Below are 14,407 nucleotides of genomic sequence, written 5' to 3'. Positions count from 1 at the left end.
TTGGCACGCGTATAGTTCAAGCGCTGGATGCAAGCACTGTCCAATGAGAGAGCTCTTTCGCGCCACTGTACACTTTGTGTGGAGCATACTTCCAGCTTAGGAGTGAATTTTACAGACATTTCAAAACGGAAAAACTAGTATAAATTATGCTTGCGTCTCCTTGACTCCAATATATGATGAGCATCTAAGTTTCCTCTCTACGAAAAAGCCAAATCAGAAACAACAGTTTCTTAATCCGGTCAGGAACCAAAAAAGAACTTTAGACGACAAAATCTTCCGTGAAAAGCAGGTAAAATTTACGCAAATTCAACTGATTATATAGCCATGATAAGATCCGATGTTATACGCAAATTTAGTATCAAAGTAAAGATCAAATTCTGGAGAACAATTTACCGTGACTTGTAGCCATGACGAATGTATGTATAAGACGCTACACTGTGAAAACCATAGCCCTATCAAAGTCTCGCAAAATCTCGCACGACGAGACACCTTTCGAACGCAAAGATCGTCAACGAGAGTGCTGAATAAATCTTGCCGGATCGGCTCATTAGCATACGTGCTGCGGACTGACTGCAACTCCGAGTCGGTATAACCTTAGCTGGCAACCTAAAGTTCTTGTTCTATTTTATGTTACGTCACCAAAATCGCCGTCACACTGGCAAAAGATCCCGAAGTTTAACTTCGAAAAGTCTTATCGCAGTTTGCTTGTCTCTCCACACTGGCAACCAAATTAGCAAACTGTTTGATGTTTCAGTTCTCGAAGTTAGGATCAATAGTGCGCAGGCGCAACAATGAAGAAAGAGCGCGCCGTCTGACAGGTAATGATTATGACGTAACAATGTACTCATGTCCATCCAAATGAGGCACCGCCCGCAAATCATGCCGCAAACAGTAGTGGGTCACGTGACACACTTCGCGAAGTTTCAGTTGCGAGCATTCAAATTTCCCTAGTCTGAGTTGGAACTTTCGAGAAGTTTGCGGTCACACTAGCAAAACTCAAGATCCAAACATTACGATATATAATAAACTCACGATCTTTTGCCAGTGTGACCGCAGCTGATGATTCTTTAACATCGAGCTATTCGCGTAGCATCTTAAAGCCATGGTATATAGGTACTAGCAATCGCCGGTTTAGTTTCTCAAGCTGCTAACAAAAGATCGTACTTGCTTTAGCTTTTGATCTGCTTTTAATTTCATTTCGCGCGAAATTGAAAATTCCATATTGTATGACGATCAATATCAGGAGAGTGTGACGCCAGCCTTAACGAACGATGAGTTCGTTCGAATCTCAAGATTCTCATGAATTCTGTTGTTGTGGAGTTCGCAGACATTCGTGGGCTCATAGTTTCTTGCAGTCTTCTGACGAAATTCGTATGGCCGCCGCAGCGGCCGCCGTTCATACCAACGCAGTAAAGCCGGCTTCATACCGTCCCGAAATTTAGCAAAGGTGGACACACGATAAAGGAAATGTTCCGATTCGGATCTGATCGTATAAATTCGGGTCATTCGTGAGGACATCTTAAGCCGCCGATGGAGTTTCTAGAGCTCAGATTTTATTCTATTTAATAAAGTGAACTTTAAAGGGATCGTATAGTTTTGGTTGAGACCTAATTTCAGGTTTTTAAATTTTTTGGTGAGATAATGAGAAACCTTTTATGAAATATGAAAGAGCATGTAATTCTACGAGGAATTCAATGTTTATTTGATGAAAATTGTTTTTGAAATGGCTGAGATATCTAAAAAAAAAAGAGCGATTTTAATAAGGTGTGGGACCCACACTAACAACGATCGCTTTGTTTTACTTTGTTTTTAGATGTTACAGATGTTCCAAACCCGATTTTCCTCAAATAAGCTTTGAATTCATCTTAAAATGGTAAGTTTTATACTATATCATAAGTGTTTTCTTGGTATCTCGCAAAAAGTTAAAAGCCCAATTCTCATCTCCACCAATACTGTACTATCCCTTTAATGTTCAACTGAGTTCCTAAGCATGCACACGCTGTGACCAACATGTGTTGTTGTTTTTAACTTTGTTGTTATATCAGCGTATTTTCTCATCTATGAAAACCATACTACAGAAAGGGGAGTTTCAAAATTTGCTCGTTTGACCACGTGCATGTCAAGTTTTATGAAATTATGACATGATTCCGCGTGATCAAGGGACCATGTAGCCTAAAAGGTCAACCTGTATAAACAAAATGTCAAGATCTCCACTGGATGATGACGATTGCGCTTATTACGAGAGAGCGTGCACGCAATTCGGTGAGTTGCAACACGAACGCACTTGAAGCTGAACATACTGTTTGTGGTATTGTTCAAGAGAACCTGCAATCGAGCGTGTTCAACGTTCAAAGACCGATGCAGCTGTCGAATTATGATGATGATGATGATGATGATGATGATAGTACACAACATGACATTTTTGATGTGCCACATGTCATCCACACTTATTTGTTGAGAAGTTACAATGTCAAGAACTGCAAACATAAGCCATTGTGCTTTATTTCTAATTTTTTAGGTGACATTATTATCTCACAAATTCACATCACGAAAATATACACCACTTAATAGGTCTTCTTGCTTTATATCGCTGGTTCAATATTTTTATACATACATATATCAACATATCTCATGTGTCTTAAAGGACAAGTTCACCTTCATAGACATGTGGGTTCAGTGAATGCAGCAATATTAGTAGAACACATCAGTGAGAGTTTGAGGAAAATCGGATAATCCGTTCAAAAGTTATGACTTTTTGAAGTTTGTACTCAGTCACAGCTGGATGAGAAGACTACTATAGATTGTGATGTCACATGCGTATAACGATAGAAAAGAAAGAATAAAGAAAATTCAACATATTTCAATGTTTCTTGCATAACAAAAAACACTCGACTTCTCTCTTTCAGAAGGCAGGGGGAATAATATTACCCTAAACATACGTCAGTAACAAGTCGAAGAAATGTGCACTTTATTCAAAAAGTAAAGTTTTGTGAAATTCTCTTTTCATTTTCCTTATATTGTTGTACGCATGTGACATCACACACTGTAGTAGTCTTCTCATCCAGCAGAGACTGCACAGATACTTTAAAAAATCATAACTTTTTAACGGATTGTCCGATTTTCCCCAAACTTTCACTGATGTGTTCTTCTAATATTATTGCCTTCACTTAATCCACATGTATATGAAGGTGGACTTGTCTTTTAAAGCAAATGACAGTGCAACTGAATTCTTGAAATAGCGTAGAATATTTTTATATACACACGATTGACATCGGCAAAGCGAGAAATCAGTTCGTTTCGATCAATGTCACTCAACTTTTGGAATCGCATGTAGCCCCTCCTCCCTCTTTTCTTTCATTTGATGGGGGAGTCGTACACATGTACCGTTTTTGATACTTGATATTCTTTATTTCGCACCTGAAGCACATTTCAAAATGGTCGATATAAAAATATACTGCACTGGTAAAATCCTGTGACTCAGAATACCGTCATTCAATCACGACTGATCAAGGAGACTTCTAAGAAGAGAATAAACATACTGTGCAGTGAAAACACACATCACTATAACATTATTCAAATTATATGCACACTGCTTCGAATGCAAAAGCTTGCTCCAGATAACCAGAAACCTTGCCTCAGGCCTGATGCCTGACATCGAAGCTGCAGCACCAACGAATTGGATACAGGTACTGAAGGGTTGAAGTTGCTATGGTCTTCTTTATCCGGGGGATATCGTCTTCAGTGTTGTCATACACTATCCAAGGACCATGGCATTATCATTACCCTACAGTGCTGCCAGCTATGCCCTTTTATCGAGGGGGACATGATGTATGGGTAAAAGAAGCACAGGGACATACGCACTTGACGGGATTTAAAGGAAACCCAAAACCTAAAGAGCAATGTGGATTGAGTGAAAGCAGCATCATTAGTATTTAGAACACATCAGTGAAAGTTTGAGGAAAATCGGACAAATCGACGCAAAAGTCATTGATATTTAAAGTTTTGGTGTAGTAATCACTGGATAAAGAGACTACTATAATGGTAGAGTTCATGACGTCATGTGTAGACAACAATATAAAGAAAATCTAAAGAGAATTCCACAAAAACACATTTTTATGAAAATTACACGTTCCATCAACTTGATACTGACATATGTTATGGGTAGTATATTATTCCCCTGCTTTCTGAAAGCGGTTAGTCAAGTGCTCTTTCATTACGCTAGAAAAGTGAAAAAGAAAATTCAACATGCTTTCGTTAAATGTGGTCTTTTTTTCAAACAGTGAAGAGTTTGTGAGAGTTACGAACACTATGCATTAATGGCAGTTGATGGTCTTCAAATGTTCTGTCAATCGTCTTGCCAGCGTAATTGTCTGCACGCTCCCCTTAAACTGCCTTGAATGATTACTACAGCAACGAAGAAATGACCAACCGTCCATCTCTCTAGTACCCTCGCTCTTTATCTTTCTCTCTTTATACATCTTTGTCTCCCCCTCTCCTCCATCTCTATCTATTCATCTCTCTTTTCTGTTAATTCTTGGGAGAAAGCATATATACCATATGGACATATAAAAGAAAGTAAGTGTCAAAAATGTAATCTGTATGTTGTGGGGTTGAAATAAAGAATTAGAGATCTATTACTCCTCCCACCGATCAATATAAATACAATAAAATATATCATGTCAGGAGTTTCTTCCTAAAGAAGAGTTGGAATGACGGACGGATTAATAGAGATAGGGGGCCTACATATTATAATCATATGCATATGAAGTAATATATAGCACTTTCCATCCCAGACGAAGGGGGAGGCCCCCGAAAATTTGGATTTTGAATAAAAACCAATTGGCATTTAATCCATTCCTCTATTGTGACATTACTATTATATATATACATACGTACATACATACATACATACACACACACACACACATATATATATATATATATATATATATATATATATATGTGTGTGTGTGTGTGTATGTATGTACGTATGTATATATATAAAATATATATATATATATATATATATATATATATATATATATATATATATATATATTCTTGACATTGTCTTACCGATTGAACATAAAGACGGTCTTGCAATCACTGTGCGTGCTTATTCTATTGCTCTGCATTTTATGGGACCCGTGCGGTACGTGACATCCTTTTGCATTCAACCTTCAGGTTGTTGAGACGTTCTTTTCATTATCTTATCGATTTAACATAAAGATGATAATCTTACCTGAAATAATGTCGAATGCTTTCACGTTCCGTTCCTTTTCTCGAAGCTGCGAGCAAAATACTGCAAAAATCTGGGACTATATCACACTTTCTCTTGACCATACGCTTCTTTACACAGCCATTCGCGGCCACAACACATTAAACATGCACGTCCGCGGGGCAGTCACTGGTGAACGTGGAAAGCGACGAAAATTCAGGGCGGAAAACGGCTCATCCAAACCCTATAAATATCTACGAAATGCACAAAACGCGCCTGGTTTCAGCTCATTCGTTATTCCGCCCAATCCTCTGGCTGTTCGTCGCAGCTCGCGCTCCTTCGAGGGTTCGTCTCGCTCTGGGAACCACAATGGGAGATCGATCATTTTCTAAACGAGGTGATGGCGCGAATCTGGCACACGAGCGAGCCTGGCAGACTGTTGTGACGCCACCACCGAGCTATCTGAAGGAGATGGCGCCTGTCGATTTCTGTAGTTTGCGAAGATTTGATGCTGCTTACGGAGCTGTATAGTTGTCCTTAACAGGGTGCGTGGATATTACGAGGTGTGTGTGTGAGTGTGTGTGTGTGTGCGTGTGTGTGTTTGTGCGAGGGTGAGCGAGAGAGAAAGAGAGAGTGAGGAAGAGAAAGAGGATGCAGGGAAAGTATGTCTTTGTGAATGTGTGTCTCATGTTTGTGTGTATGCTATTGTGTGGGTGTGTGTCATGTCGATTGTGTTGATGTAGAAGGTATTAGACCAATTGTTTATTAGTATCAGGGGTTGGGTTGAATAGCAAGGGATATTGTCAATGGTTGGAGCATGTGCGAGGTACTTTTGGAAGGTTGAAAAAATGTAAGTTAGACTTAACTGAGAATTTTGAAAAAAAAAATCGAAAAACCAGAAACAATTACCTTTGGATTGGTCCTTGCATCTACATTTACTTTGATAATGTAAAACTTATACGACAGGAACGTGAAAAGAAATGTGTTTGAATGTGTGTGGGGGGGGGGGGCATGTATGTAGGGTGGGTGGTGTAGTCTGCGTATACACGTGATTGGGGTGGGGTGGACGGAGGAGAAATTTAACGTTAAAGGACATACTATACATGTATTTTGATAACTGATTTCACTGTATAGAAATGATCTTTGTATCATGAGGTATGTAAATTAGTTTTGCAAATTGTACTGACATTTTCATTCGCCTGTTTTATACACATTTAAGTAAATGTTTATGATTTACGCAATCATTAGGTATTAAATAAGATCAAACAAAGTAACAAAAGTTCTGGATCTGTGGAATGGATTTCATCAGAGTTTCTGCAGCAGGGAGTTTAGACAGTGTGAAAAAAAAAAACGCTTTGGGGTTTTTCAGGGCCAGTTGGCACTACGAAAACACACACAAAGGGTTAAACGCAAACGACACGCAGCAAAATAGGTGTGGAAGTAAGAAAAACTTGATAACGTGGATGTTTTATTGATATACACGAACAGAACGTTAAAGTGGGGGATGAAAAAAAAATGCAACGAGGGATTCTTCCCCATAGAAAGCAATGTTTCAAATTGAATTCCTTTTTGTAAACCTATAGACCAGATGGGAAACCGTACGTGACTTTTCTTTGTCATGATGTAAAAAGTAACGTGTTTATCAACAGTTCATGGATATGTTTGTAATCTTTGTTTTCATACAAATTTTATCTTTATCTCCTTTATTATAGTATGACGTGTTTTTCGTTTTATTTTTGTCCATTATTGTTATTTCGTGTTTGATTTTAAGCAAGAAACTGCTTCGAATCTTTTGGATGTGGCGAAGGAAATATGCTTAATTAGAACACTAACGGTGATATATCTTGTGCAACAACATCATGAATGTAAATAATACTATCAATCAGGCTATGTATATTCACAACTAAGATTGCTCATGCCGTTAAAACCATGATTGTTTTCTGATTTATCACATTGCGGTTTTTATTACTTTGAGTGTCAATGCAAAGACACCCCTTTGTGTTCATTTTTCACTGACTCAACGTAAAGTGTTGCTTCAAAGATAATTGGTGTTGAACATTGAGTAAAAACAGCCGACGAGGAGAAAAGGTCATGTGTGCGCCAATGACTTTTGAGATCCTCGGGACAAAGCGGAATTCAGTCCAGCAGTATTAACCCTATTTATCCAAATCCTTCGTGCACCTGTTGCCTGTTTCCAGAAGCAAATGATCGCCAAGTAGCTCGAATGCGTCGGGGTAATGGGTAGTTCGACTAGAGCATCGATGCTGCGGTCACTCCGTGCACCCGCGTCTGTTATGATCAATTTCCTGACTTCCGCCCTGTGCCTCGGTAGCACGCTGGGGATTGACGCAAATAACGAGAGGTGACTAAGGAACTTCGCTCGCCCCCTCGGAGTCGGATGGTATACTCTGAACGGGCAAAGTAAAACGGTGAAAGTATTTTTGCGCTCCTGAACAGGCTACCGTCTGCTCGCATCATTAGGTGCCGACAACAACGCGTACAGACTACGCACGAACATTATACGCGATTACGCCTGGTTTAAATCCATCAGTGGTGCAGTGCGACTTTCATCCGAGAACACAAACGAAAGAACTTCACGAGGAATTTTGAACTTTTCGATAGTTATACCGGTCCATTCTCCCTCACTCTGAGTCTCCTTTTACTGAGATGCCTGATGATAATGCATATAGCTCTCTGCTGTATAGGGTCGTCCTGGGGACACCATACGGGAATCCCGAACCTTGTCTGTTTTCGTCAATCTACACGGTTTGCTGTTAAAATCATGTTCATTCGACTGAGGACCTCAAAGCAACAGAAGTCCAGGCAAATTTGATAAAGTGAACTAATGCTCATGTTATAGATGATGAGCGAGTTTGACTCTCTAATGCAACATGACTTGTGAATGGCTCTGAATATCTATAATAAGGGGGACGGTGCTCCTTTGTGCATGCTGTGGGCGACCATTCGAGGGGATGCGGATGACATCAACAGGTTGTTGAACGAAAGGATCGCTTTCCTCAGTGACGTCAAAAGAATCTGCTAAGAGTCAGGTGCTCCCCCGTCTAGGCTGTTATCATCACCCCTGCTCTTGGACTACAAAAGGAGGGAGGTACGCCTACACTCAAGCAGAACAATCACAGACACGCATGCACGAACCCACCTTGCGTACATCTGCCACTTGCATGTAGAGTTTCGTGACATGTCAACGAATGAATAAAACTTTCGCCTGTGTTGGATAGCTGTCATATCTGACCCTTATGCTTAATAGTGATAAACTTATACTGGATTGCTGAGAACTTCGACAGATTTTGAACATTATTTACATCAATCAACCGTGAGTACCGCAAAGCGTTCTTAGATAACATTACTAACATCTCTGTGGCGTATTTGTAGCGAACAAGGATTTCAATTATGAATAGAAATAAATCCAACGGAGGTTTTCAGTCGATTGACGAGGATTTGGAGTGCGCACTTTGTTCCAACCGTCTGCTCAATGCAAAGTTCCTGCAATGTCTGCACAGCTTTTGCGCCGAGTGCCTGGAACGGCGCGTCACCGTTCGGACCAACATAGATGGATCGTGTCGTATGCGCACCATAACCTGCCCGCTGTGTCGCGACGAGACCGTCGTCCCCGATGGAGGTGTAAATGGATTAAAGCCGAACAATTTAGCAAATAAAGTGATCCAGGCCCTGGAGGGAAACGAATACAACTCCAAGCTAATGGACTCCGAGCTGTGCTGTGAGTCCTGCAAGACTCTGCGGTCACGTGCTGTCGCCTACTGTCAAGACTGCCGGCACTTCATCTGCCGAGACTGCGTTGGGTCTCATTCAAAGATGAAACAGATGATGAGCGCTCACAGCATCAAGCCGCTGTCGGATCTCCGCCGCGGTCTGGTGAAGACAAGAAACGGTTATAGAGATGCCAGCTACGGTACGCTCTGCTTCCAGCACAACGGACAAGAGAAGACTCACTTTTGTGAGACCTGCTCCATGCTTGTATGCCCGGAGTGCACGGAGGACACGCACTCCGATCCGCACATGTGCGTCGAAATGCACGACGCGGTAACAGCGCGATTACGAAGCATCCGACAGCTAGTCGAGCAAGGAAGTTCCAAGCAGAAAGAGGTTGCCGACGTGTTGCGGTCGATAGACCGGCAACGCAATGTAGCGCGTCGGGTCATGCACCGCCTGCAATACGAGATAAATGAAGCGGCCGATGCTGCGGTTGAAAATGCCCTAAAGAGCATCGACTATCAGCGGTTGACTCTTTTAAAGGAAAAAGATCGTTTGGAGGAATTCATCATGAGCAGGTTTGACGAGATAGAAACGGCGAGGATGGGCATCGGGTCAGTTCTATCAAATGCTAGAAGTTTCGGTATCAAGTTGATTAAGAACCCTAGTGAGGATGTGTTGCTGACGTATGACAAGCTGAACACAACGTTACATAATTTGCTTGAGGAGCGTTGGGACGAGGCGTCCATTGATAGTGTCAACAATATCGTAAAGAACGTGAAGTTTGAATCACATGAAGACGATCAGTGGGTGTCGGTCGGCAAGCTGGTCGATCCCAACCAGTGGTCGCTGTCGCAAAGTATCCACGTGCCGGACGGGACTTCGGGTGAGATCTCGTCGATGTCGTACAGTCGTGACGAGTCCCTGCATCTCGCTCATTTCAAAGGCGCCATCGATAAGATGGAGGAAGACGGAAAGTTCCGGCGAACTCTGACCACAGAGTCGGACATACGCGACATGGCCGTCCTTTCCAACCACAGTATCGTCATCCTGGACGGCACGTGGCAAATACGGATCTACGATTTGAGCGGGAACAAGACCAACGTGATCCGACCTCAGCACGGGGCCGGCTTTACCTGCCTGACCTCTGATGCATACGACAGGATTTTCGCGGGAGAATTTCATCGCGATACGATATCCGTCTTCGAGAAGGATGGCAGCCATATTGAATCCATCCCTACCACTGGTATAGCGCCATACCGCATCGTCGTGGCCAATTCCGGTCACATTATCCTCTCGCACAGCCCTGCCTCCGTGTCCATCCTGACAAGCGACGGGGAGATCCAGTGCACCATTCACCGCAAGGAGTGGCAGTACGCCCTCGTCTGCTGTGACAACAGGGGCGGCGTCTTCATCCTGTCTGGGAACCGGGACCAGAAGAAGCTCGTCTCGGTCCACAAGTACACAATGGACGGACACGTGCTGGAGTGCGTGGTCCGACATCTCGAAGTCGACGTCGGCTGCTGGCATCCGAGGATCGCCTGCACGCCTACCGGTGACCTAGCACTGGTCACCAAGACCAAGGTGGACATCTACAGCTCTAGGTCCATCCTAAGTCGGCAACAGGAATACGAAGAAGATTCTTGATCACCAATGGTGTCTTCAAAAACTGAACTTTTTGTAGTTCTCACGATTTTTTCGTCTGGATAGGCTACATTATACATTCACATTCAAAGTGCTTTTCTATGTAAATTTACTAAAAAACAATTGCCATGCCATACTCTGGCTGTCACTTAACATCAAAATGCATGCCCACATCATGAATAAGTTGGCGTTAGTTGCTGAACTTAAATCAGACATGCAATGGTGAAGTTGTAAAAATGGAACCCTTAGGTAGGCGCTATATAGAATCACCATACAAGTCGTACATATTTTCTTCAAAAGGTGACGTTTGTCGGTTGATTGTCTATACATTATTTGTGCAATCATCGACTAGAATGTGTCAGGCTTTGGCCATACCATAACCTCAACTTAACCTTTTAACTAATTCCATCTATATCACACTTTGCGACTGAAATGTACTGAATCGTTTATTGCACTAGTTTTAATACCGGAATATGAAATGGCGTAAAATGTATTGCAGAAACTGATGACAAAAATGGAGAAAGTTACGACCGTGACTGGTTGTCAAACAGTAAGTATTCCCCTCAAATTCTTCACTCCCATACTTGATTCCCAAGCGAACAGATGTAGCGAAACACGTCATACTTGTATTACTTGTAATGGTGTCTAACATAATGCAACTGATGTTAGACCCAGAGAAGTCACATGACAACTGGGCCCTGTTGAATAGAACAGAAGCAATCGAATATAAATATGTCAGAAAATCAAGAAGGTATCAGCCAATTAGAATCAAATATTCAGAGACATATGTTTGTTTGTTTGTTTGTTTGTTGTTGTTTTTTTTTTTTTTTTGGGGGGGGGGGGCTTTTTCAGTCTCGAGTGGGTTTACTTGCGTTGGTGTATTCTGGAGAGCACGGATTGATAACACTACATTTTATTTTCAGTGAGAAAGTTATCAAATCACCATGCCCGCTGAACGTTTTATTTGACTGTCGACTTGCAAACGTGATGACTTCTAATGGATCTCATCTTAATGTTCAAGCGTTGTATCCGTGATCATTATCATGGTCCTTTTCTTGGTAGTTGTCCGATGAACGTTCCACATTCTGCTTCTTGTAATCTGTATATGGGCTGAGTGAAAAGGGCGAGTGCCAAAGTTCGTCGCAACAATCATAAATGGTCACAGACTTGGTTACAATGAGAAGTAAAATTGTTCTTTTCATTCATTTGATGACCACCAAAAAAGATGATTGTAAAATTGCAACACTCGACTACGTGCTTAGAATGGTGCGTTTTTCTATGCCTTCGTCACGTGCTTTGCATCAATCACTAGCAACGAATATGACAATGTTTAATGTCTAAACAAACGAGTTATTTCATCTGCGCTGTTTGATTTCAATGGAGACGCCATGTAAATACATTTGTATGCAATCATATGTTGTGAATACGTTAAGCGTGTATCGATTTGAATTAGGAAAAGAAAAAAAAAACGAATAATTAGCACAAAGTATTCTCCAAATTCTTCATATATACGATTTCGCAATATACTAGTAATCGTTCAAGAAACTTGATTCATGACATGTTTATTTTGAATATCAAGAACCTGGGTGCTCAGTCACATATTGATTCATTACCAAGAGATGATGCCATGTGGGCATACATAATGATATTCACTGTTTGATAATGTGATGGCGGTGAACAAAACCTTACGGTTCAATTATTTTCTTATAATGTAGCACGTCACGTGAGCATCAAACCGCGCCTGTCCAGATATTTCCCAAGTCGCTTAAAGTGATATATCGTGCAGATTATTATTATTGTTATAATGATAATAATAATGATAATAATCATTATTATTATTATTATTGTTGTTATTATTATCATTATTATTATTTTGTTAGGACATTGTTATATGAAGCTAGACAGAGTCGCTGAAGATGAGACACTAAAGAGGGGACACTCTCCTATCCATTACATCACATGTGACCTTTCCCCCACCTCTTTTTTTTTTTTATTTTATAAATGTATGTACTTTTATGTAGAAAACAATATGTCCACTGTTTGAATGAGTGCATTATATTAGAGGTCCCAAATTTCAAGCCTTTGCTTACTGGGAATCCTTCTGCGCACGACTTTGGTTACCAGTTCTATTGTTATCCTATTTTACGTAGAAGGTTGGTTTGTTCTTCTTGATGTGCAAATTGACGTTGAACTATGATTCATGAATTGGGATGTTTTGTTTATATTACCAAGCTGATACAATAAATCATTTCAAATCAATTTGAGTGCAGTCAAAGTTTCATTGTCACGAAATAGATGAAGAAAGTAATGAGGAATAATTCTTGTAACAAAAGTCTGTGTCAACTTTGAATTATGATTCTCTGTATGAATGTTTGTTTGCAACACGACCCATGGGAGAATTGAAGAGTTAATTCTGCCGTGTAAATTTAGTACGACCTTCGCTCAACGCACCCTGTGCCAGCTTGTATTTATACATGAGGTAACAGCTGATGTTGACGTATCCGTGTATGGTTCCAAGACAAACGCCTGTTCTCTGGCAATGCGTCGGAGTAATTTAATCACAAAGATTCCAGGTACCTGAAGTTCAGAGTATTTAAAATTAAAATAAAACAAAATACAAGTATCACAATTAGGTGCTAATTTTTTCACCTACATGGTTTGCATTACGTCATAAAACGAGACGTTTATAGCACCCATGACGTATTTGTATTTCATGTTCAGGGGAATTTTTAGGACAATGTATTCATGGATTCCTTTATAGCTGGTGGGATGTATGAGTGTATAGGCCTATATATATATATATATATATATATATATATATATATATATATACATATATTATGTTACATTATATGAATATATATTATGTTACATTATATGAATATATATATATATATATATATATATATATATATATATATATATATACATACACACATACATACATACATCATTTTGTGTGCACGTTCGTTATAGTGTGTGCAAGGAGCGGGTACTAGGCGAACTCGCCTAGTACCTCCTTGGTGTGTGTGTGTGATACTTGTGTGTGTGTGTGTGTGTGTGTGCGTGTGTCGAGAATTCCTTTTGACAAGTCCCTGACGTATATGGTGACGTAGACGAGACCCAGAACCACAATTGCCAACCCTTTATCGGTGTAAGGGGATCGATCCGTTACCAATCTGGTATCCTAGTTGAAGGAAATTCGATTTTCAGGCGATTGAAATGATATCAAGGGGAGTTTCTAAATAGAGGTGATGACATAATACATGTCTATACTAGGCTTGTGATTTCACAAAGTGTGATCATAGGTCAAGTTATTGACTCGGGGAGAAAACCCTTCTTATTCTTCTTCTCCTCATCACTTTTTCCTTCCCCCCTCTTTTTTCGTGTCTGCTTCAAGACACGAAACGTTTCTATTCATTCGTGTGGAACTCCAAACTGAACTTTACCACAGATGTGTAGAAACGTTTTATTGTATGGCGGGAGGAGTGTGGTGATATCAAATAGTGTCATTGCGACGAAACATTGAGCAACGAAAACCCAAACATGTGGAGCAAGTCCCCTGTTGAAACAAAGGCTGACAATAACTATGTCATAATTCAAGAGTTATCGTGAATTAATGTGTCTGCCATTTCCGTGCAACACGATATACCGTATGTGGCAAACTTGCAGACAGCACTGGGTAAAGTAGATAAATCGATAACTGACTAAAATGAATAAAAACTATGATCCGGTGATGTTATTGATGATGATGACAGTCCTCCTCCACCGCCTCCTACTCATCATCATCATCATTAACATCACCATCATCGT

General features: G+C 40.6%; 1 protein-coding gene across 1 annotated transcript; it reads left to right on the top strand.

The window, feature by feature from the left end:
- Positions 1–627: 627 nt before the first annotated feature.
- LOC140227788 (uncharacterized) lies at positions 628–10,597 on the top strand. Its single transcript, XM_072308184.1, has 2 exons — positions 628–699; positions 8,663–10,597. The coding sequence occupies exons 1-2, from the start codon at positions 628–630 to the stop codon at positions 10,595–10,597; spliced, it is 2,007 nt and encodes a 668-aa protein (XP_072164285.1).
- The last annotated feature ends 3,810 nt before the right edge of the window (positions 10,598–14,407 follow it).

The sequence above is a fragment of the Diadema setosum genome, chromosome 4 (assembly GCF_964275005.1).
Source record: "Diadema setosum chromosome 4, eeDiaSeto1, whole genome shotgun sequence".
NCBI lineage: Eukaryota > Metazoa > Echinodermata > Echinoidea > Diadematoida > Diadematidae > Diadema > Diadema setosum.
Note: the sequence above shows the minus strand (reverse complement) of the source record. Positions and strands in the feature narration are given on the sequence as shown.

Bases quoted from the DNA above. Each gene is read 5' to 3' on its own strand.
- LOC140227788 (XM_072308184.1), top strand. From the start codon at position 628: ATGTTACGTCACCAAAATCGCCGTCACACTGGCAAAAGATCCCGAAGT. The intron at 700-8,662 runs GTTTGCTTGTCT...GGAGGTTTTCAG, and splicing joins CTTCGAAAAGTCTTATCGCA to TCGATTGACGAGGATTTGGA.